Raw genomic sequence first — 24,851 nt, 5'->3', positions numbered from 1 at the left:
GCGGAATTCAAGGGAAAGAGAAAGACATTCCAACTTTAGATAAGTAATTGCTTTCTTACTGGTAAAAAGTGAATGATTTATTTAAAAATTACATTTTAAGGATAAAGAAGTATAATAACACCGGTAAAAATGCACTTCCAATATTATTTTAAAGCAAATATTTTATTTATGATTTAAATTTTGAATGTTTGAAAGATGTCCCACAAATGGGAGGAAAATAATTAAAATATGAAAATAGATTTAAATAAATTTAAATTGATATTAAATGATAAGTAGAGGTTTTAAGTCAATCAGGACTTACACTTTTATGATACTAACTCGGGACGTTATTGTACACATGCATGAAAAAGGATGTGGAAATGGTAAATGTATACTTTTAAGTGCAAAATATTTAGGGTGCCTACAGGTAAACTATTTAGGGTACATATGGGCACAATTTTTTATGATACATTCAGGTATGATAGTGATTCTGATATGACTTTTTAAAATAAAGACAAATGTTAGAAAAATAAATGACTTAAATTGAACAGAAATGACTATTTTAAAATGAAAGTTTACAGTTTTATTAATTAATATATCACATTCTTTAAAACATTCAATCATAATGTTTGCATATTAATTTAATACATAATAAGATTGTAATTGCTCGCTAATTTGTGATCAACTAAATTTTTAAATTAATTGTTTCTTTCAAAAAATTCCAGGTTGATATGACTAACAGAAGAGAGTTGGTTTACAGAAGGACTATTGATACTAGGTAATAGTTGGTTCGGGATGGTCTAACTTCTTGAATTTTTTATTTCAAATCATTGTTGTAATGTTGTTGATTAGATTATGATAATATCTAACTTTCGGACTATATTGTTAGGTTGGTTAGATTTGATTTATATTTCGTGTAGTTCATGTTTTTTAACGACTTCTTTTATTATTAAAAGAGATGGTTTGTTGAATAATTAAAAAAATGATTATTATCGTCCAACTGCAGTTCCTGACTTAGTTAGTTTTATAGCTATCAGGCCAGGACGTGATAATTATCTGTTTGAAGAGCAATAAGTAAATCAAGGCCACAAGGAGAAGAATCCACTGAAGAAGAGAATATCAGTGCCGCTTCTTGAGTAAACATCGGTGTAGGTGATCTAGCCTGAGGCACTAGTGATGGAAGTGGAGTTGAACTACTGACTACTGATGTGATACATTAACAAATCATCAAAATAATGTGAGGATTTAGCCAAGGCTGAGTCAACAAAGAATGAGTTTATTCATGAAAGTTCACATCAACAGAGACTATTTACCTATTTAAAAGGGGGAAAATATTGATACCCTTTTCGCAAACAAGTATTCTAGAAAGGCATCTTAATGACTTAGGGTCCAGTTTTGAAACTTGTTGACGAGTGTCATGAACAAAACAAATATACCCAAATATATGTGGTTCAAATAAAAAGAGAGTTGGTTGGAAATAAAACTTGGTAGGGTATCTAATATTGTAAAATAATATAAGGCATCAGATTGAAAAAAGCATTGCATCAACCCGGAACTATTTGGGTACATTGTTTGAAATAAAATAGATCTAGTTAGCACAAGAAGATTTCTATATTTCCCTTCAGCTACTCCATTTTGGAATGGAGTATCGAACACAAAGACTAATGAAGCATCAAGTTTTCCGTCATATATGTCTTAAAAAGGTGCAGAGAAATATTCATTAACATTGTGATTTCTCATAATCTTAACAAAAAAAATTAATTGAGTTTAAATTTCAGCATAAAATGATTGAAAATGTGACAGTAACACAGAATAAAATTTCATAAAATAAAGCCCAATCATACAAAAAAATCATCCATAAAAGTGACAAAATATTGAAATACATTAGACAAAACAAGGCAGAGTCTCCATACATCAAAATGAACCAAACTCAAAATTATGAATAACTCTTATTAAATTTGGGAATTGAAAACAAATGATTATGTTTAGCAAATTAACACAACTCGCAATCTAAAGATGATTATTTTAAAACTGAGGATTTAACTTTTTCAGCATTTGTAGTGATAGATCTCCTAATCGACAATGGACTTCAAACTGAGCTAGAACAGACTATGGCTCAAGGTAGTTTGTTATCCAAAATGTATAGTCCGTCTGATTCTCGTTTCTTTACCAATAATCTTCTTCGTCGTAAGATCTTAAAAAAGAAAATGGCCATCGTAGAATAAGATACAATAATTAAGAGCATCTGCAATCTTGCTAACAGAGACAAGACTAAAATAGAATTCATGTTAATTAATGACAAACGTTAAAAGTAGTGTATATGTTGCATTAATTGTGAAGAACCAAGAACATTAGAGGTAGATCCATCTGCTAAGATGACAAAAGAAAGCTATTTATGAAAAATGGAAAAGAGTTATAGATTACATATCATATGATCTGTGACATCGGAATCAATGACCCATTGTGTGGAAGAGAAAATAAGATATATCATTTTTACCTGACTCAGCAAGGGCAATGACAGATGAGATTTCTTGGATGCATGATGAAATTGGATGAATTTAACATATGCAGATTCATCTGCAAAAATCGAGTCTGCCTTTGGAAGGTCTCATTAGTAATGACCATATGAGTTAATTGTGATCTAGAACCCTTACTATTCTTTTTGAGTAACTTCTAACATATTTTCTTCATATGGTCAGCTTCATGGCAACAGTAACAAACAACCCTCAATGCATGATTTCCAGAATTCGGAGTTCCATTTTCATAATTTCGTGGTGTCTATATTTTTTTTAAGTTAGCAAGAGCACTATGTTGTTATAAAAATGAAGCCAAAGAACTTAGAATAATGTTCAACACTCTAATATAAGCTTCCCGCTGCATAGCAATACCTGGGTTAAATAGGATATGTGATTTGACATTGTCACGTTGAGCCTTCTGCGTTCGGCGTCAATATTAAAGGGTAATAGTGCAACCAATTCTTTAGAAACACGTTTAAAATACATGTGATGCGCGTTAAGTGATTGATTTTGTTGCCCAACTCGATAGAACACCTTGCATACATCAAAGATTTGAAAAATATTATCTCAAAAAACACATGTCATTTTCTCCATCGCATCTTTAACACAGTCACAATGAATAACATAACTAGATTGATTAGATTTGACAGATTTTTGTATTTATATCAAAAGTTGGGCATCAATCCCAATCCACTCAAAATAATTCAATTAAGTCTTTGCTGGGGATTAATAATGAGATGACTCTCTTTAGAAATATTTCTTAAGCAGAGTCTCACGATTTTAGTCCAATAAAAATAATTGACATTATTTAATTTTTCATCTGTAGTTTTAGCCACTGATGAGACCAAACTTGCCACACCATATTACATTCCATAATCAAGATTATCACCAAATATGAGATTAAATATGGATTAGTCAAAGGGCGAGACGAAGCAAACAAGATGAGCGACATAGCAAAATCAAACGAAGCAGGCAACAAAGTCAAACAAGAAAGTGAAGTGGTTGAACGAAACAACTAACGTAGTCGACATAAACAAACGAAATTGACCAAGCCGCATGAAGCAAACAATGTCGAATATGAAGAAGATGAGCAATGGTGAAATAGAAGACAAAGCCACCAATTGCTTCCGAACGAAAACAAAATCAAGCAAAGAGGAAGCCGAAGGCAAGGTAGATGCACATGAAGTTGAATGACACAGACTAAAATGTCACAAGGTGAAGACTACGAGCCAGATGATGTCACATTGGCATGATGCCCTTGTGATGCAAATAAAGTCGTTCGTGTTCGTGCAAACGAAGCCATTAGAAAAGAGCTCGATCTGAAGAAGAACGATTCCCAGAGGCTAACGTCGAAGACAAAAGACTCAGACAGGAATGATTCGATAAAGCTCTGATACCATGTAACATAGAAATTTCATTTCTTCTTATTCCTCAATTAAAAGCATATATTACATATTTATATACACTCCTCTTTCTATATATTAGGAATATTTTTAAAATAGAAAACATCTTGTAATTAGATCTCTAATTAGGTTATTTAATATCAAGCTTCCTAATATACAACTATTAACTTTAATATTTTTCCATAACATAATAAAAAGATACACTATTACGTCTTATATATTTGCAAAATATAAGGTTATACATATGAAATTAGATGATTATTTCGTCATTCTCCTTTTATTATATTCAACCTCGAGCCAATCTAGTCGAAAAGAAGTTTTTCCTAAAAATGATAATCAACTAATTTGGTGCATTATAACAAAACGCAAGTAATTAAGGAATGACATTCTTTTCTATCCCTTTACGTGTAACAAACATTTATATTCAAAACACTAGCTAATGTGAAATGATAAGTCATTTTTATCATAATCCAAATGAATATTATTATTTCTTCTTGAATTACTATAATTTAGAACTGTAATTAACAGCCAATTTGTCCATATACTCAACCTATTAATTGATATTCATTTTGAGAATAACTCATTTGAATTAAATAAGCAAAAGAAAAGAATTTGAGTGAGGCAGAAAAGGAACAACTGAGAAAAGATAATTGACAGATATCACAAATGTAAAAGATATTTTGTACAAATATAAGACAAGAATAGTGTAACTTTTTATTTAGAAATAAATAAATTTTATAAATTAGTGGCATTTTCATGTATTGGAAGATTTATTGAAAAATCAATAAGTTTCGGTATAGATAATTTTGACAATTCTTGATATATATAAAAATGATTTAAATTTCATCAAGCAGGCTATTCATACCGAATCTTCCAAATCAGATTAAAAAACAAAAAAGTTAAATTAAGGATAAAAATTATAATAAAAGAGGCATTAGAAAGATAGACCAAATTCAAATTAGAGAAAAAAGAGAGTTGGACATAAAAATTGTGGTAATAAATGCAGAACCTTGAATGTTCACCATGTAAGAAATATATAATGTGCAAAATAAATGCTTAAAATTAATAAGTTTGCAGGAAAACCTGGGGAAACAGGTGCTGAAATAGCAAAAATGGGAGGAAACACTGCCTCTTTTAGTATGGGAGTGCATTCAACTTTCAAGAATTTCCCAATATCCTCATGTTTTGGCCAGTACGTCTGTCATAAATATATACATTATCCTATTTATGAAATGCAAAATAAAACAAGGCTAGCCTTGGTTAAAAATTTATACATGCTATACCTCTTCAATTGCATCAGCAATAGCCTCAAATTTACTTGGAGTCCTTTCGCCAACAAACCATTGATATTTAAGGACCAATTCAGAGTCACTGCTCAAATTAATAAATCTGAAATGACAATGGCAAATATCTTCTTCAAATGGTTGGTCAACAGAAGTCTCCTCAAGCATGAAACCAGGGGGCAAGTGTTCCTTCCACTTCTCAAGAAGAAAAGAAAAGGTTGAATCTGCCAAAGGTACAAAGCTTAGAAGCTTACGCATTTTTGATGAGTTATCAGTCATGAGCTACATCAAAAGTTAGCATGAAATTTAGCCGGATGCATTTATCTGGTTAGACACTACTCTTAATATTTATCAAATACCAAAATTTTCAATTCCGCAGCCCTAGTATTACATTTCAATCCATGATCTGAATTCATCTGCTCAATTAACACGTTCAGTAAAATAATCTTCCCACCTAGAACAAACTGGTTCAAACAGGTATAAAACACTGCAAGACCACGCTAACAAATAGATAAAAATTATAATATATTAACTTGTACAACTGACAACCTAGAGAGTTAATAAATTGCAATCATTTTCTTGGTGCATAGTATTTGTAGCACCTCCCAAGTATTAATATGTAGCTGCCCAGTGACAGCAAGAAATAAAATAGGAAAAGCATGCTAAAAGAGAAATGGAACTGTCAGAGCCTGTTTGGATTCACTTTTGTTTCTCGTTTTTTTTCTCTTTTGTTTTTGAAAATATGTTTGGCTGGTGTAACTTGTATGTGTTTTTATTTTTTGCTTTAAAAAACTAATCGACTGGTTCTTAAAAACACTCCAAGAATCTAAAAGATGTTTTGAGCATTTAAAAAAAAAACTAGCTTTTTAAAATTAAAAAATATAAAAAATATAAAAAATAAAAAAATATAAAATATAAAATATAAACAACTAACTTAATCAAACATGTTCTAACCTATATCAAAACATAAACAAAATAAAATAAAAAACAAGAAGTAGAAATGATCTCAAACGACCCCTTAGCAATCCGAGCCAAATGGCTACCATACAGCACGAGCTAGGCTGATATTGAGCAGCAGCAGATAACAAACTGACACATAGACACATTGCTGAGACTATATTTTGTTCCTTTTTTGAGACTTAATCCCCAGCATTTCCTCAACGTATCAATTAAGAAAGTTATTTATACTTCAGCCAGGGCAACATTCTAACAAGCACATAGAGAGTTGGAATGTTTTACAGCAAAATGCCACTCAATATGGTTATGTTCAACTGATAAGGCTACTGGTCCTTTAAGATTAGGGCAATGCAAATAACCACTCATCCAAGCAGACCGTCTGATTAGTATTTTGCACAATGAACGAAATTAGATGTTGTTAACTTTTTTTATGGAAATCCTCCATTTAAGCAGTAGCATATCAAGCTAGCAGAGCTTTAACACTTCCATATGTGAGGTCAGTCATCCCCTTTCTTCTCTTCAAACCCTTAACTTATAGAATTATGGAAACTCTCATAGGTTGAAATTATAATGCCACCTACAGACTGGAATTTTAAACAATTTTATGGTTAATGTAGTTCGAATAAGGCCATACATTTTCAAATTTTACTGAAACCATTTGAAAAAGTATAAGACATTATGTAAATGACATGGGTCATTTCTAGAAAACAAGACGAAAATTCATTACGCAGAAATCTCTATAAAAAATTCTTCGATGCAATAAATTAAAGTCAGAGTTGAAAAGCATCAAAATTAAAGAATGCAATTGTTAGAACTTACGTTAAGAAATAACCTAGTAGAAGTGATGGGGATTAAATTTATTTCTTTGTAGTGGAGTTATTTCCATTTCAATTTTATGTTTTATGTGGTTTCCTTTATCTCCAAGTAATTAATATGTATTAATTAATTGGAGATATAGGTGTTATATCTTTCCTTATTAATTAATTGGAGATATAGGTGTTATATCTTTCCTTATCCTGTTATTTCCTTTTTATTGCCTTTTCAATTCTAGGATTCATGTAAAGGTTATTTATACCCTCATTTCATATCAATAATATGATTTCGCATTATTTTGAATTTCAACATTGTATCAGAGCCAAACTCCCTATCCTTGCTACTGATCCTTCCTCCAGAGTCGTCGAACTCTCTTCCTGCCATCCTCCCTGTAGAAAGGGAGGGACGCATTCTCTTTTAGGGGATTAATTCCATGTCCTCATAATTACATTGTGATACGGGATAAAATGCATCCTGGGTTAGGTGGACCGGCCTTCGTTGGTCCATTTTCTTTTCCTCGGCGAACGTAGACGTGCACTGAAAGGTTGGCAAAGAAAGCTAGAGATAGGAGAGACAAAGAGTGGTCTTAGAAGACCGTCGTCGCCGGCCTAGTTAACGATGGGAAACTCGCTGGGTAGCTAGACTTACGAGGAATGTCTTATGTCGGCAACGAGAGATGGTGACCTTATCGAGGCTTGCATGTTGCTCGAATTCAACCCTTGCCTTCCCAAGTACTCAAACTTTGAAGGCCTTAATTCTCCACTCCATTTCGTTGTTGCAATGGACCACATCGATATAGTTACGTTGTTGCTACACAATGGGGAGGACGTAAATTCGAGGAGCTATTGTGGCCAGACGACCCTGATGCAAGCTTGCCGACACGGGCACTGGGAGGTCCTGCAAACAGTTTCTCTATCACTGCAATGTTAATAGAGCAGAGTATCTGAGTGCTAGGACGGCGCTACACTTTACAGTGGTGTGTGGCCATGTTAGGTGCATAAGGTTTTTGACTGCTAAATTTATTCCTAGCGCTACCTATACGACAGCAGCTTCTCTTGAGGTTAAGGAAAACGATGGATGTAGCAGGAACAATAGTCATTCATCTTTAGGACATAGATATGGTCAGATTGCTCTGGCAAAATTTATTAGCAAGCCAACTGATTGTGGTATCACTGCTCTTCACATAGTTGCTTTGAATGGCTATATTGAGTGCATTCAACTTTTACTTGAAATTGCCGTCGTGACATTTCATTATGGATCTTTGATGAATTCGATGATAGGGGCAGGAAGCACTCCTTTCCATTATGCAGCTTATGGAGGGAATCTTAGATGTTGTCAGTTACACTTGTCTAGAGGTTCTAGTCGATTAAATTTGAACAGTAACGTTTGGATTTCGGTTGAGGTTGCCAGGATATGCGGCCATCATGCACTTGTACATTAACGTGTACCCAATCTGATACGACCATACCAGTTTTTTGCACCATCAAATTACCTTACATTGCCTGTCATGAGCATACATAATATTGCAAGAGAGTGGGGTTTGCAATCTCTGATCATTTGTGATGGCACAGATCTCTGCCCTGTTTGCCTAGAGAGATCCTGCAATGTTGTTATTGAAGGCCTAGATAAAATTCAAAGACTGCTAGCAGCTGGGAAGAAGAAAAAACATGTAGAGAAGACATTCCTTATTACAAAGGAAAGGCAGGCTCATGAAGCAAAATAGAAAAGGCTTATTACCTTGCCCTCCTCTAGAGCCTTTACTGCATTAGGCCCTCTTCCGGAATGTTTTCTTGTACTAGGCCCTCCATCGAAGCTTTTCCTACAGCAAATCCTCCACCGAAATTCTTCCTACAGCAGACCCTCCTCCGGAACCTTTTCCTGCACCAAGCTCTTCTTCGAAACATTTTCCTACATCAAGGCCTCCTCCAAAGTTTTTTCTTGTATCAGTTCCTTCTCCAGAATTCCTCCTGCAGCAAGTCCTTCATCAGAATTCATCCTGCAGCAAGTCCTCCACTGGAATTCATCCTGCAGTGGGCCCTCCTCTGGAAATTGTTCCTGTAGCAGGCCCTCCTCCAGAGTTTTTTCCCTGCATCAGGCCCTCCCCCTTTTTTCTGCAGTAAGCCCTCCTTCAGAGTTTTTTTTCCTTGCAAACTATGCTCGGCAGCTTTTCCTGTAGATTGTTTACTTCCCTGCAAACTTTCCTGCAGCATTACCTTTAGAGTCATTCGTCTACCGCCAGACATTGCAAAAACTGCAGTCAAAACAACCGCAGTCAACTAAATATATCCCTAAATGCTCTTGGGGTTGATTACCAAGTACGGGATGAAAACTGCAAGAATCTTCCTCGCCCATTTTTTCACATTTTCAAGAAAATGTTAAACATTGTTTTCAACCATGTTTTAACTTGAGGAGTTTTAGAACTTACATTAGGAAATAATTTTTTTTTCTATTAGAAATTATGATGACTAAATTTATTTTCTTGGATTAGAGTTATTTCCTTTCCTACTTTATGCTTTATGTTTTTTCCTTTATCTCCAAGTAATTAATATGTATTGATTATTGGAGATATAGGTGGTATATATTTTCTTTCTTGTTATTTTCTCTTTATTATTTTTCCTATTCTAGGATTCATACGAGGGTTATTTATACTCCCGTTTCGTATCAATAATATGATTCTGCATTATTTTGAATTTCAACAATAATTGTTTTCATCGACTATCTAGATAACCACTTTATTCAGAGTATCAATTAATATATAATCTACGTTGGCAAGGATATGTTGGGGGAAGCCCTCCTTCGATCTATGTTGATAATTGCAAGAAAGCTATAAATGAAAGCACAGAGATGCATGTCATTGTAACAGAAAAATCAGTATGGCTATATAAGAAGTGAATCAAAATATTCAAAAGACGTACCAGCAGCCAGATCTGGACGGTCAAATTGCCAACCATCTCTAATGCAAATTGATGCATGAGGTGGATAAGACTTTGCAACCTCCAGCTCTTTGGGAGATAGATCTGCAGAAGTTGTTGCATTAAAACTATGAGGGCCAACAACAAACAGTCAAATTTTTATCTTAGCTTTACAACAAGATTCTTTAGATGCTATAAGCTTAAATAGAAATCAGTTACACAGAAAAATCACAATACAAAACATTTTTTTCAGCAATATACTCTACTGAAGTGCTCAGAACTTTAAAAAAAGAACACAAATAATCCTCTGTATGATAAAACTTCTCATAGACAGCATTTAAAATTTCAATCCATCTAAAGTAAAATGCAAAGAAGCATCTGGACAGCAGATCTATCTCACAAACAACTTATTATTTATCACAACCATTCTCTTTATTCCAGCCAATATATGCATTTGAACTGAACCTAAATAAAATAAAATTGTTGGCGTCTGCTATCTGTCCAGTACACATGTCTGAACACCCAAGTATTTTTATCTGTTTCTATTACCTCAGAAATTTCTTTCTCTACTGTATAATCTCATACTCAATGAATTTCCGGACATCATTAACTTCATTGGATACACTTAAACTAAAATCTGATTATAACCCATCATTTAATCAGTGCATCACCAAATGATATTTGTGCCACATTAGCCGGTACACTTATTAGCATTACCGTCATAGGTTTGTAACAAACAAGGTGAACAAAACTTATAACATGCCGGACTTATCGACAAAAAATGTCATGATTGAGCTCGAAGGCTTTAAATTACCAAGAGCTAAACAGACAATTGAATGGTGATTTAAACTTTAACTATTATCTCTGAATTACAAATAAATTTAAATTTATATATTTTCTAAAATTTTATCTAAATCCAAAAATAATGAAAGAACCATAACACCACAAAATCTACATTAAATATCTAATAAAACAAACAACTTAATGAGCTATCAAAATAAAGTAGTTGAATAATTATCTTTCTATTGGGTGGTCGTGTCAACAGTATACTCTCTCTAATTTCACAACCTAAATTACTTGTATAAACAACTTAGTGAGCTAATAAAATAAACTAGTGGAATAATTATAATTTCAAATTACAGAAATAGAAATATATATAATCATCATCCCATTGCACGTTAAAGAAATTATGTGGTAAACTGAACATTTTTAATAAAATCAATAAATACTTTCCAAAAAAAAATTAAATGTAAAAAACTTTAGGATGCATAACTATTCATTTACTTTATAGGATAGATACTTTAAATTATTAATAAGTTTACATATCTTAATTTATACATCCATTTTAGTAGCACCGTCTAGACATTACCTAACTCGCCCATGATCGATAAGTTTTTTGTTGGTACAATAGTAAAACAAATTTACTACTATCATAGGTGAAAAAACATATGCTGACTAATCATTGATACATCCTCCATCGACATAAAAATGTGTGCCTTATTTTCACTCTTTTTTTTCTTTTTTGAGAAATCAAAAAAACAATAAACATGCACGAATATTAGCAACCCCAACTAATACAATGATGAGGTGAACTTCTTTCAATATGCACATACAAGCATTCTTATACAAAATAATTTATTTACATTACACATAACATACATTATCTTTTATGGTGATCTATGTCTTACAATGAGTTATTATATTTCCATTAGGTTATGAGTGCCATTCTATATGAACTTAAACATTAATCTATGAGAAGCTAATATAATAATAAATATACATTTAATTTTATCAATTGGTCGAATGATACCATAATATTTATCAAATGAAGAAAATTAGAAGAATGAAATACTACTTTGATTTAAAACTATAATTACCCACCATAAGATGTATAATTATTGTTCTCTAAATTTTACTTGCTTCTCTCCTGTATTTACACTTACAAGTCAACACTTGAATTCGTGTATAGACCCAAAAAATATTAAAACTTCATCAATACCTAAATTTATTCTACATTTCATTCTAAGAATTTTTATCATAAATCATGAATTTTATGCTTTTAATTTATTGCATACTTATTTAAATAGAATCCTTATAATTTATAAGATAAATTTTATATATGAATATATAAGAAACGATGAACCAAGATAAAAAACCTGTATGTATAATTAAGATGTTTAAAAAGAGTTTCACATTTTGATTAATTCAATTTCAATTTAGATTATAATCATGTATTAAATTTGCAAAAATTATCTGAATCATCATTTAGCAATTAACAATCATCTAAATTTAATATCTTGTAAATTATATATATATATATATAACCATTTAACTAATCAAATTAAACTCCAATTAAGATCAGTCTTAACTACGATGTTATTGGTTTTTCAAATTATGACTATTAAACTTTTTTTTTGGCAAGATACTTTTCATTATTCATTTTCCAAGATAATTTAGATATTTATCAGATGCAGGAAAAAACTACAGCAAAGGGCCGACTGCAAGAAAAAAGCTCTCAAAGAGGGTCAGATGCAGGAAAAAATTCTGGGGTAGGGCATTGCGGAGAAAGTTCTGGGGGAGGGCATGCTTGCAGAGGGTCAGATGCAGGAAAAAATTCTGGGGTAGGGCGTTGCGGAAAAAGTTTAGGGTGAGGGCCTTCTACAAAAAAACCTCATTAGGAGGACCTACTGCAAGGGGAAAAAAACTATGATGGTAAAGGAGAACAGGTGAAGACGTCATCAATGTCATTTTCTTGAAAAAAAAAAGGAAAGAGAAAAGAAAAATAAATAAATAAATCATCCTCCCCAAATAGTGATCCTTAAAGGACAAGGAGAACAGATTAGAACTAAGCAGCTTATTCCACCTGACTCTTAATAGAGTATAGTGACTCAGGAATGATCTAAGTAAGGGGTTGGTTGAACCGTTGTAGATTCCAAAAAAGTAGCAGGTCCTTTAGCAGTGGAAAATTTGGTCAAAGTCTAATTTTTTTGGTTTCCCGCTAATTTTCTAAGACTTATCACGGGTATGGTTGAATTTGTGGTGTTCAGGTCCTCCGGTCTGCGGAGGGATTGAGGTAAATGTTCAATCTCCAGTGGAATCATGAACAGTGACAGATGGAAACTCAGAGGTGGAGGAATCAGTCATGGCTCCAATGGAGCCGAAGGAGAGGATTGGACGCCAAGGCATGAAAGGAGTCGATCCCTGCGTCTGGCAAGGAGGGATATGGATCTGGCGAGCAAGCTATATATCATTCGGCATAAGAATAACCCTCTTCGCATGGATGGCGCAAAGATTCGTGTCTTCAAAGAGTCTGACAAGATAAGTTTCCGCAGTCTCCTGAAGCACAACAACGGCAAAACTTTGGAATCGAAGATCGGTCTTGAAATCTTGCACAATTTCATGGACTAGATGTTGGAAGGGAAGCTTACGGATAAGGAGCTTCGTGCTCTTCTGGGACTTCCTGATCTCCCTCAGTGCAATTGTTCTGAAACAAAAAACCACTGGTCACAGGAGCCGACTTATTGGTAGTCTTAGTTGCCAGCTGCTTCCTTGGGGCCTTGTCGTAGATAGACTTGCAAGCGGTTTGCTTTGCCATTACCATCAAGGTGGCTTGGTCTTATTTCTGGTTTCTACAAGAAGACAAGGATCAGGTGTTGCTTTTTGCCACTGCTTCTGCGTTGAAAGACTAGCTAGATAAGCTGCGGGTGGGGTTGTTATGGCCCTGTCGGGAAACAGGATAGAAGGGCCTATAAGGAAACTAGAAAGGGATCTAATTGTCTACAATAGAATATTCGGTTGTTGCCAAGGTCAAAGAGAAGGGTTGTAAGACAAGAAGAAGGCCTGGCGGAGGGTCACTTGGTGTTGTCGAGGCAAGGAGAGGATGTACAATAGGAAGAATATTTACTGTAGGAAAGAGCCGAAGAATGGCCTTCAGGGAGATTTTAGGCTGCCTCCATGGAAGAATTCCGAGCTGTCGTAGAATTCCTGCATCAAGAAGAACCTAGAAATTTATTTCTAGATCGTTGGCTAGCTATTGTAGATAACGCCAGCACACAATCCCGAGAAACTCCATGTCCATGTTGACATAAGAAAAATCATCACCAATCTCCCTTATAAGTGTGAACTCTTGCTTCAGATTTCTTCACAAACCTACCAAATCATAATATTTTCATTCTTCAGCGTCATAGACATCTCTCATACATGTGGATTGCAAACTTCAACTACGAATCCAAGAAAGCGCTCAAATCACCAGAATGAAATCGTAGTTATGGATCCTCCCTCCAAGTGGCACAAAACAAAGAAAAGAAGAAAAAAAAAATTTTACTTGCTTTGATACCATGTTGGTTTTGAGAATTGAGCAGAATTATTTTATCGATATGAATGTTGACTTAAATATAGCTTACAAAAATCCTAAACTTAGGAAAAAAAATAACACTCATATATGTAACTTAGGAAAGAAATAACACATATATCTCCCAAATTACAAGAATCAAATAAAATAAACTAAAAACAAAAACCCCTATAATTAGCCGAAAATAAAAGGAAATACATAAATAAAAGAAAACAAGAAATAAATACAATCCGAATATAACTTCTAACATTTTTTAATATAAATACTTATAAAATCTATAAATTTAAATTCATTAGCAATCCAAATATAATAATTAAAAATTAAATCATCAATTGACTCTTATTCTCGTCTTCAAAATTTCAAGCTATTGGGTCAAGTAGCAACAAAAGATTATAAATCATTAATCCTATAAATCAAGATATTTAAAGTTCACTAAAAGTTAAAAATTAAATTTATATAAAATATAAGAAACATTATTCATCTAAAAGATTATTATATTTTATTTTTTTTAGAAAGTATTTATGATCATTAATGTTAATAAAACATTTAGTTTTCCATATTACTTCATTAAAGCTTAATAGGATGATCAACATGCATAGTACTTTCCTTTCGATAAACTAATTTAATTTAGAATTGTAATCATCCTACGGAGTTATTTTGATAGCTCACTAAGTTGTTAATATAAATAATTTAGATACAAATAAGTGAAAAAGAAGAGACTATATCATAGACAAGGCAACTCAAGACTAATGCATTTTATTTCATTTTAGTAAGATTTTAAAATATTATGGCTCTTTCATTATTTTCATATTTACATAAATTTTAGAAAATATATAAATTTAAATTTGTAAGTAATCAAGAGAAAATAATTAAATTTTAATTCATTGTCCGTCTTTTACGGCTTACGTATTTCCAAGCTCCTAGCCCAAGTCCAGACAAAAAAAATAAAGCAAGTTCACCATAGCAAGTGCCTCTCTGAAAGCATAGGAAAAGTGCATTTTCCATACCTCTCCTATCATGAATGTCTTTAATGCCCAACCCAAATCTCATCTAGTCACAATTTTAGGTCCAGTGTTACATCGTGTTATGTATATAGGATATTTGTTCAACTAAATAAAGGGAACATATCATTAACTTAATCAGCAAATAGGATGGCCCAGTGTTGCATTGTGTTATGTATCACTATTAAGCATCAGGCATATATATGCACCTGCTAAAAAGGAAGACACTAACCACATAAAAAGCAATGGCATCAATAATGAGAAGCTCAACGATATTAAGCTTCATACAAATTTATCATGCTAATAAAATGGCACTTCAGTTGTTGGAAATAAGAAAGCAAGTCTGGAAACCTGTAACTGATGAGCAAAGATCATCAAGACAAACTCAAGCAGAAATTTGCTGAAAGATGGAGGATCACGAAATTGGAAAGATATTAGAAGTTTCAACAGATTCAAAACTACTAACAAATACCTCGATCATTGAACTTCTTTAAGGTGGGGCCAACTAATAATATAGATGCGGCCTCCACATGACGTAGTTGTAGTATAGGATTTTCTTCAAGCCGTAGATTCTGCGCATAATTGAAAATGACTTTATATAAAATAAAGAGAATGCAGTACACCAAAGGTTATATACAGTAAAATGTTCAAAATTATTCAAGAAGAATTGGATAAATATCTCAAGCGGCGCTCAAGAGGAATAAATGAGGAAAGGAAAATCATAATGCAAAACCCAAATAACCAGAATAAGGCTGATTATGATGAATGATAGGCGCATATATAAATGAATGAAATAATCAAATATAGCTTGATCAAGTAAAATTATGGTGCATGATACAATTTTCTTTTTTTTATTTGATGAAATAACAAAAGAAAAAAGAAAGAGGAGAGTTTAAAAAAAGTAAAAAACAAAAAACAAAAAGGTATTACTAGAAAAGTTAGCATAACTTCGCTATAAGCCTTACACAACATAAAGCCTACAATGCCATCAAAGAAGCAATATGAGAATGCTAACCTCAAGAACAGGAAAAAGTGGGAAACCTTTAAAACTTGATATTTTGTTTTTGCTGGCTGCCAAAACCTGGATGAGTAAAAAGAAAGATAAAAATAGAAAACAGTAGGATAGAATTAACATAACAGATATACTATATGGTAGTTGACCTGTAGCCGAGGCTGGGTGGCCATGCAAAGTGATTTTAGTTTGTTCTGAGCAACAGAGAGAAACTACAACAAGATAACACTAGTTTTAGGCTTACAAATGATTTTGTGATCTGCTAACTGCATGATTCTCTTCTATCTTCATACCTCAAGACTAGGAAGTTCCGGGAGGCCTGCAAGTGATGTAATTTGATTTCCAGCAAGGTAAAGTTGCTGCAAAATCAAAAACTTCAATTTCAATTGTATGTACTTTACACTCAAAAAACAGTGAATGTAAGCATATTTCTTGATAAATGATGAACGAATGTCAACCTGGAGGGATTTGCAATTCCCAAGAGGCTCAAAGTCAGGCCCTTTGAAATCATTAAAGCTTAGGTCAAGAACCTATCAAAACGCAGAAGAAATGTGATACATTGACTCAAATTTATTTTAACTTAGAATCAAACTAGATCGATGAGCGAAAGTGCAGATCAAAGATGGCATAAACCTTATCTTCCCAAATCTAGACAAACTTCACATGCAAAATAGAAAAAGAAAATAAGAGGATATCTAAAAAACCACAGCTTACCTTCACCCGCTTCAATATTTCAATACCCTTCACCGATGAAAGCAAATTATCCCTGAGATAAACAAACTATACAGCACAAACATTATTAATTGCCAAAGCAGTATTTGAAATAGCAGTAGAACGGTAAAAGTGCTATTACATGTCTGTAAGTTAGGGAATTAAAAAGGTGCCAGAAATTTTAATTCAGGATCATTACAATCTATTGATCCTTCCCCAATTAGACCGTTGAGAGCACCATAATTGTCAAAGTGATACGCAATAATCACAGGATAAATTACTTTATCAATTACTCAATTGCCACATCAATTACTACATGTAAATTATAGCTAAGAATATATCAATATAATGAATATAACTATGAATATTTAGCATTTAAGAATATAGTTGATTATTGTTCTATTAGGATAGATCCGATTGAGCGAATAACTCGATCATTGCATTTTATGATATCAATTCTTCTCCATATAATGAGAAAAACCCATTAGAGGAGACTGGAGCAAAAAATGTATCCACAAATTTATTTGTTATCATAATTGATATATCATGAAAGTTCTAAATCATCAAATTTTCCTCTCTCAAAGATCCCTTGGGGAGTTCCCTATAAAAACCCGTTAAGGACACTTGTATTGATGATCCTGTAATGTTCTGTGAGGTTCCTGAGGACTCACACCTATAAGAATCTCTTTTTTATGTTTCTAAGATCCCATAAGGATTTGTGAAGATTCCTTGAGGACTTGCACTCACAAAAATTTCCTTATTAGTTCCAATGCTTGTACACTGTGTCTGTCACTAGTGCCACCACTCACACTGCTAGCCAATCCGCTCACACTATTTCCCCACTCGCCAGACAACATAGATCCTGCAAAACACAATTATTTGTTCCTCTTGATTGTTCATTTGAATCTCCCACTTGCTCTGTTTATCCAATGGAGAATTTGCCACTAATAATCCAAGGGGGCCCATCTACTATTATAACTAGCTAGTGCCACTAGATGTATGATCTACTGCTCCACATCACTAGATTACTTGCGCTCTGTCAAATAAGACGACCATATCAGCATGTAATTTGGATATCTTAGCCGTACTATGCATAACTAAAAATTACTCTACTTTGTATTTAAATTTCAAGTATTTGTTATGCACACAAATGACTGGGAGTGACTCCATACCTTTTGAGCCTTCAAAATTGGTTAAATAGCTTAATAAAGATGCATTAGTCATAGCATGAAGCTTAGGAATCATTTTTCAGACAATTGTTCTTAATCTCAGGTCATATAAGATAGCTAAAGATTCATAAAATGCTTAAAATCAATGCTGCAAGAAGTTTTCAATTTCACCCAAGATGATCTCTGAGTTCAAGATTTTTTTTTTCTTGACTTAAAAACTTTCTGACTGAATTAGTGGAAAAAACTTATACTAAAGCACTTTCTCGACCACTTTTGGCTATTCAAGTGGTTCACAATGAAAGAAAAAGAGATCGTTCTTAATGACATTGCATCCAGAATATGAATTTACTCGTTTCAACTTGAAATACGACCCTTCACATTCATAAAGAATGCTTTTTAGATGAATACATCACAAGAAGCAACAACTAGCAACACAAACCATCTTTCAATAGCATAAAAAACAGCAGAATATGATTGTACATGCAACCCATGAAGGAAAAGATGAGTAACAGATACCAAGCCTCGATTGCAAGTGCTAAAACTATTTTGCTCGCAATTCCGCAAAGATATTTTACAATTAATGTAAGACAATATGGCAAAATTTATGAAATGTCATAAACCTCCTCATAATCAACAATAATACTAAAAAGTAGTCTTTGCTGACAAAGCGATTAGTTTAGAAGCTATGGACAAATCAGATGTTACTCCTTAGATTGTTAAACATATGATATGTAAATATCTATCAATAATGGGGCTGCAAGTGTCTCGAACCTGCCCAAGAACTTCGGATATGACAGTCGCGATGAAATACATTTTTAAACATTAACATTAGTTCCCAACAATATTGATCTAGAAAAGAGCCACAAATCCACAATATATATAAGAAATCCTCTAACAAGTACAAAAACAATCATCTAGTTATATAAAAGAACAATTAAACCAATAAAAATGATAAAACATAGTAACAAATAGATATTTATGATGTCACCTATCATCACCAATAGTGTCTCTCCTTCTGTAAATCAATCATCTCCTATCAGTAATACCAATATATCCAATATTTTCTTGAAAGTGACAATTAAACATGTTAATTTTTAAGAAATTTAGTGAATAACTATTTTATTATGCATTAAATCTTTATAAAAATACCTAACATGGATGTTCAAAGAAATATGTTGATTATAAAGTAAACTTTTCCTTTTTTTTTATTTTTGTATTTAATATGTTATTAATTATATTTTCATTTTCTTTTAACATTTTTCACTTTTCATTTATTTTTACTTATAGAAGTCATTTCAAGAGCACTATCTTATTTAATTTATTAATTATATATATACTAGAACTGTTATTTATGTTCGAACAGAAGGAGGATTGACCAAATATTTTCCTATTTTAGTTGGATTACATTAAGGATTGGCTTTAAACTCATACCGTTTTGCTTTAGTTATGAATGCTCTTACTAGAGATTTATAGGAGGATGTACCTTGGTGTATGTTTTTCGTTGATGATATTCTTTTTCTGGACAAGACTAGAGAAAGAGTTCATGACAAATTTGAATTATGGAGGTCTACATTAGAATCTAAAGGCCTTCGTTTGAGTAGAACTAAAACTGAATACATAGAATGTAATTTTAGTAGTAGCTCAACTGATAGAGTTGTAATTATGGGTGATCAAATCATTAACAATGAAAGATGAAGATGTGAAAATAGATATCTCGGGTCTATTGTTCACAGTGTTGGTGATATAGATGAGAACGTTATTAGTAGAATCCAAGTAGGTTGGTTGAAGTGGAGGAATGCTTCAAGCCTATTGTGTGATAGAAAAATCCCACTTGGACTAAAAGGAAAATTTTATAAGATGGAGGTGAGACCTGCAATGATTTATAGCGCTGAATGCAAGACTTTAAAAGAGAAACATAAAACAAAGTTAAGTGTTGCTGAGAAGAGAATGCTTAAGTGGATGAGTGGATTGACACTTAGGACCCGTTTGGGGCAGCTTATTTGGTGCTGTGGCGTTTTCAAAATGCACCAGGCCTGTTTAGGTAAACTGCATTTTGGCAGCTTATGCATTTTCACTACACCTATCTAGGTGCGGTGACAGCTTTTTGTTTGCGGTCTGGCTTTTCCAAAAGAAAAAATAAATATTTGTAATGTTAATAGCCGCCGCTCCTAGCTTATCAGCAGATTATTCAATAAGTTGCAGCTGCTCCAAACAGACCCTTAGAGACAAAATGTGAAATGAATATAACCATGATAGGGTTGGTGTAGCTCCGGTGACGGAAAAAACTACAGAGTCGTCTTAGATGGTTTGGTCACATTAAACATCGACTAAATGATGATCTGGTTAGGAGAGCAGATGTTTTAGATTCGACTTAAGTTAAAAAACGTAGAGGTAGACCTAGAAAGACTTGGGCATATTGTATAAAAAATGATCTTAATTTATTAAAATTAAATGAAAATATGAAACTCACTAGATTGCAACGGATAAAAAGGATTCATGTAGCCGACCCCACTTAGTAGAATAAAGGTTTGTTGTTTTTGTTGTTGTTGTTGAGAAATTTGAATTATGGACGTCTACATTGGAATCTAAAGGCCTTCGTTTGAGTTGAACTAAAACTGCATACATAGAATATAATTTTAGTAGTAGTAACTCTAGTGATAGAGTTGTAACTATGGGTGATCAAATCATTAAAAGGTGTGAGCGTCATAGATATCTCGGGTCTATTGTTCACAGTGTTGGTGATATAGATGGGAACTTTATTAGTAGAATTCAAGTTGGTTGGTTGAAGTGGAGGAATGCTTCAACCATGGTTGGTTGAAGTTGATTGGTTAAAGTTCGTTAGTTGAATGCATAGAATGTAATTTTAGTAGTAGTAGCTCTAGTGATAGAGTTGTAACTATGGGTAATCAAATCATTAAAATGTGTGAACGCTATCGATATCTTGGGTCTATCGTTCACAGTGTTGGTGATATAGATGGAAACTTTATTAGTAGAATTTAAGTTGGTAGGTTGAAGTGAAGGAATGCTTCGGGCCTATTGTGCGATAGAAAAATACCACTAGCACTAAAAGAAAAATTTTATGATGGAGGTGAAACCTGCAATGCTCTGTGGCGCAGAATGTTGGCCTTCGTTGTCGAGATGAGAATGCTTAGGTGGATGAGTAGCTTGACACTTAGGGCCCGTTAGGGGCAGCTTATTTGGTGCGGTGGGGTTTTGAAAATGCACCAGGCTTGTTTGGGTAAACTGCAGCTTGTGCGTTTTCAAATGTTGTATGCATTTTCAAAACGCTGAAAACAGCGTTTTCACACCGCATCTATCTAGGTGCGGTGATTTCTGGCTGCGATCAGGCTTTTCCAAAAAAATAAATATTTGTAATAGTCACACTTCTAGCTTATCAGCAGATTATTCAAAAAGCTGCAGCTGCCCTAAACAGACCTTTAGAAACAAAATGTGAAATGAATATAACCGTAATAGGGTTGATGTAGCTCCTGTGACGGAAAAACTAGAGAGAGTTGTCTTAGATGGTTTGGTCACATTAAACGTCAACTAAATGATGATCCGGTTAGGAGAGTAGATGTTTTAGATTCGACTTATATTAAGCAATGTAGAGGTATATCTAGAAAGACCTGCGCATATTGTATTAAAAATGATCTTAATTTATTAAAATTAAATGAAAATAAGACACTCAATGGGATGCAACGGATAATGATCTTAATTTATTAAAATTAAATGAATATAAGACACTCAATGGGATGCAACGGATAAAAAAGATTCATGTAACCGACCCCACTTAGTGGGATAAAGGCTTTGTTGTTTTTGTTGTTTTTGTTATTTTTTGTTGTTTTTGTTGTTTTTGTTATTTTTTGTTGTTTTTGTTGTTTTTGTTATTTTTTGTTGTTTTTGTTGTTTTTGTTATTTTTTGTTGTTTTTGTTGTTTTTGTTATTTTTTGTTGTTATTGTTGTTGTTGTATACCACAAAAGCACAATCATTTCCATTTCTTTTTCGATTTTGTACCATAAAGACAACCAGTTCCATAAAAATTCAATGTCCAAATACTTTGATTACAAGTTGGTGTATGTTTCTTGAAGAATCTTTGATCTCAAAAGAATAACAAGAGCCTCATTTGTCCAAATCATTTATTGAGTTGGAATACCAATGCCTACAGCATATTAGAACAGTATCGAGCATCGTTTCTTCAAAATAATCCTACAACTCCACATGCAAACAATATTAATGTCATTTAAATTCCTATAAATCCAATTTATCATGGCAAATAAAATATATTGAAGTTGATTGTCACTCGATTTTGAAAAAACTTCAAACTCTCATATTATTTATCTTCCTTACATCCCAAGACATAATTATTCTATGAAACAACAAAAACATCAATTTCTTATAGGCAAATTGATACTCTTGATAAACCAGCATCACTTGAAGGATATATATCAACATGTTAGAAGTTATTTCTATTTTTTTTGTTGAATTTTGTATTATTTTCTTTTCTATATATCTCCTAATTTATGCCTTCCATATTTATCTTTTGGGTGTTATTAGGAGAGATTTGGGTATTATGTATTTTCTTTTTTATACCACTTATATTATGCATTTAAACACCTTTTAATATCAATAATATTATTCTGCTTTATTCAAAAAATCTATATGGTATCAGAGCCACGGGATCTTACCCTTGCCGCCAGGATCTTACCCCAGCAGCCTGAACCTCCCATGCAGGCCTTACCCTACAATTTTTTTTGGCAGTCAAACCTCCCTTCCCTGTTGGATCCCTTCCTTGCAGCTTTCTACAAGCTCCACGGCTCGAATTTCTTCCAATGGTCTTAAGAGATGCCTTCGTTCGTCAAAGGTCCAGGGAAATTCAGCCAGCTTACAGATACGATTCGAAAACCTCTGAAAACTGATCCAGCACATGCAGCATGAGAAGTCGAGAACTCCATAGTTATGTGATGGCTGATTAATTCCATGGAGACCTCGATTTGTCATTTTTATCTATTTCTCCTATCTACAAGTGCCCTCTGAACTGCGGTTCACGATACCTACTCGAGGGTAGGCAATTCTGAACAACTCTACAAGATGTCGAAGAAAATTTGCGAGACGAAATAGGGGTCAAAGACAGTGACACAGTACTACAATAACTTGGTTGCCTTATGGATGGAATGTGACATGTACTATGATTATACCTGGGACACTCCTGCGGATCTTTCCATCTTACAAAACATTCTGGAAAAGGATCATGTGCTTAAATTTCAGGTGGGCCTGAACAAGGATCTTGTCCAAGTCCGCGGTTGTATAGTTGGTCGTAATCCTCTTCCTTCAACCCGGACAGAATTCATGGAGGTCCGCCGCGAAGAAAGTTGGAAACTTGTCATGCTCACAACTCCACTAATGCAATCAAGTCTTCAGTCTTGGTCTCTAACAGTACTCCACACTCTATCACGCCGTCGCACGTCAATCTCCACATGTGATTTCTGTCACAAACTTTATCATACCCGTGACAAGCGTTGGAAGCTCCACGGAAAGCCGATCCATAAATCTTCAACTAAAGATTCAGCTGCTAAATTTCTCTCTACGGCCTCAGAATCCACAATCGTTCAGTCGGCATATTCTCGAATCACCGAACTCCAGCGAGAATAAGATAGAACACTTAATTAAGCTTCTTAGATTCAGTCAGTTCTTCTCCGGCCAGTCGTGCTTCCATGTTTGTCAAAGTAACTTTTCTATGACACTCACTGTTTCTTTTTCTAGCATTTGGATTATTGATTTAGGTGTCGAAGATCACATGACTGGGTGCTCTCAAGTCTTCTTGACATATTTTTTGTGCTCGGAGCAAGACTTCATTAAATATGTGGACGACTCTTGTAATTCTATTGTGCGTAAATGTGGGATATATGTTACACTTAAGTGTAACCACTTATCAGTCAATAAGTTGACATATGACATTGATTGTGTTGTTCATTTCTCTTCTGATGTTTGTACATTTCAGAATCGTCGTTCGGCGATGATCATTGGAACTGCTAAGCGGGTAGTCGGACTCTACTTCTAAGAAAAAACATTGATGACGAAGACACTCAATCCCATAGTAACAGTTTTTCCCTTTCTATTGTCTGTCCAAATATGCTTTTACATTGACGCTTGGGGACATCCCAGCTTTCACTATTAATTGAGATTTATTGATAAGAATTCATTACCATTAAATGTTAAATTTGTCATTTAATCAAACATCATCTTGTTTTCTATCCACCCCACCATTACGCTCATTCTTTTTCACTTTCACTTATTCATAGTGAATAATGGGGATCCTATCGAACTGCAAGCTACACCAATAAATGGTAGTTCCTTACTCTAATGAATGACATGGGTCTATTGATCCAGATATTTTTCATATGTAAGGATTTATGAAATTGACACCACTACTTGAAGATTTTAATCCCCAACAACGGCGCCAAAAATTAGATCCCAAGCAAAGTAAAATTCCAATTATATCTTTAAATAATAATGATTTTACGCAAGCATGCGTATCGTTATCAAGTAATATAGGGCTTCCTAATTAAGCCCCGAATATTGATCCCACGGAGATCGAGGTTAATCACGACGGCTTTCAAGAGAAGTTCTAGCTTAGAATAACACGTCCTAGCTTGGAAAGTCGATAAAAGTTTGCTTTTGATTATATCCTACAATTATCACTATAATACTACTTCTAATCCTAAACTAAAATACTTAGTGAAATA

General features: G+C 33.6%; 1 protein-coding gene and 1 pseudogene across 1 annotated transcript in view; both read right to left on the bottom strand.

Annotated features, from left to right (window-relative positions):
• The window catches only part of LOC110028868 (187-kDa microtubule-associated protein AIR9), a gene marked incomplete at its 5' end in the record, with an annotated part of 130,671 nt that overhangs the window by 97,761 nt on the left and 8,059 nt on the right, over nucleotides 1-24,851 (bottom strand). The window contains 9 exon segments of the mRNA XM_020730893.1: nucleotides 4,982-5,096; nucleotides 5,182-5,405; nucleotides 9,867-9,968; nucleotides 15,688-15,787; nucleotides 16,231-16,296; nucleotides 16,377-16,439; nucleotides 16,521-16,586; nucleotides 16,686-16,757; nucleotides 16,942-17,007. Coding sequence (XP_020586552.1) covers nucleotides 4,982-5,096; nucleotides 5,182-5,405; nucleotides 9,867-9,968; nucleotides 15,688-15,787; nucleotides 16,231-16,296; nucleotides 16,377-16,439; nucleotides 16,521-16,586; nucleotides 16,686-16,757; nucleotides 16,942-17,007 — 874 coding nt within the window.
• LOC110028869 lies at nucleotides 13,048-13,464 on the bottom strand (annotated as a pseudogene).

This window comes from Phalaenopsis equestris, unplaced genomic scaffold (genome assembly GCF_001263595.1).
Source record: "Phalaenopsis equestris unplaced genomic scaffold, ASM126359v1 Scaffold000535, whole genome shotgun sequence".
In the NCBI taxonomy this organism is placed as follows: Eukaryota; Viridiplantae; Streptophyta; class Magnoliopsida; order Asparagales; family Orchidaceae; genus Phalaenopsis; species Phalaenopsis equestris.
Note: the sequence above shows the minus strand (reverse complement) of the source record. Positions and strands in the feature narration are given on the sequence as shown.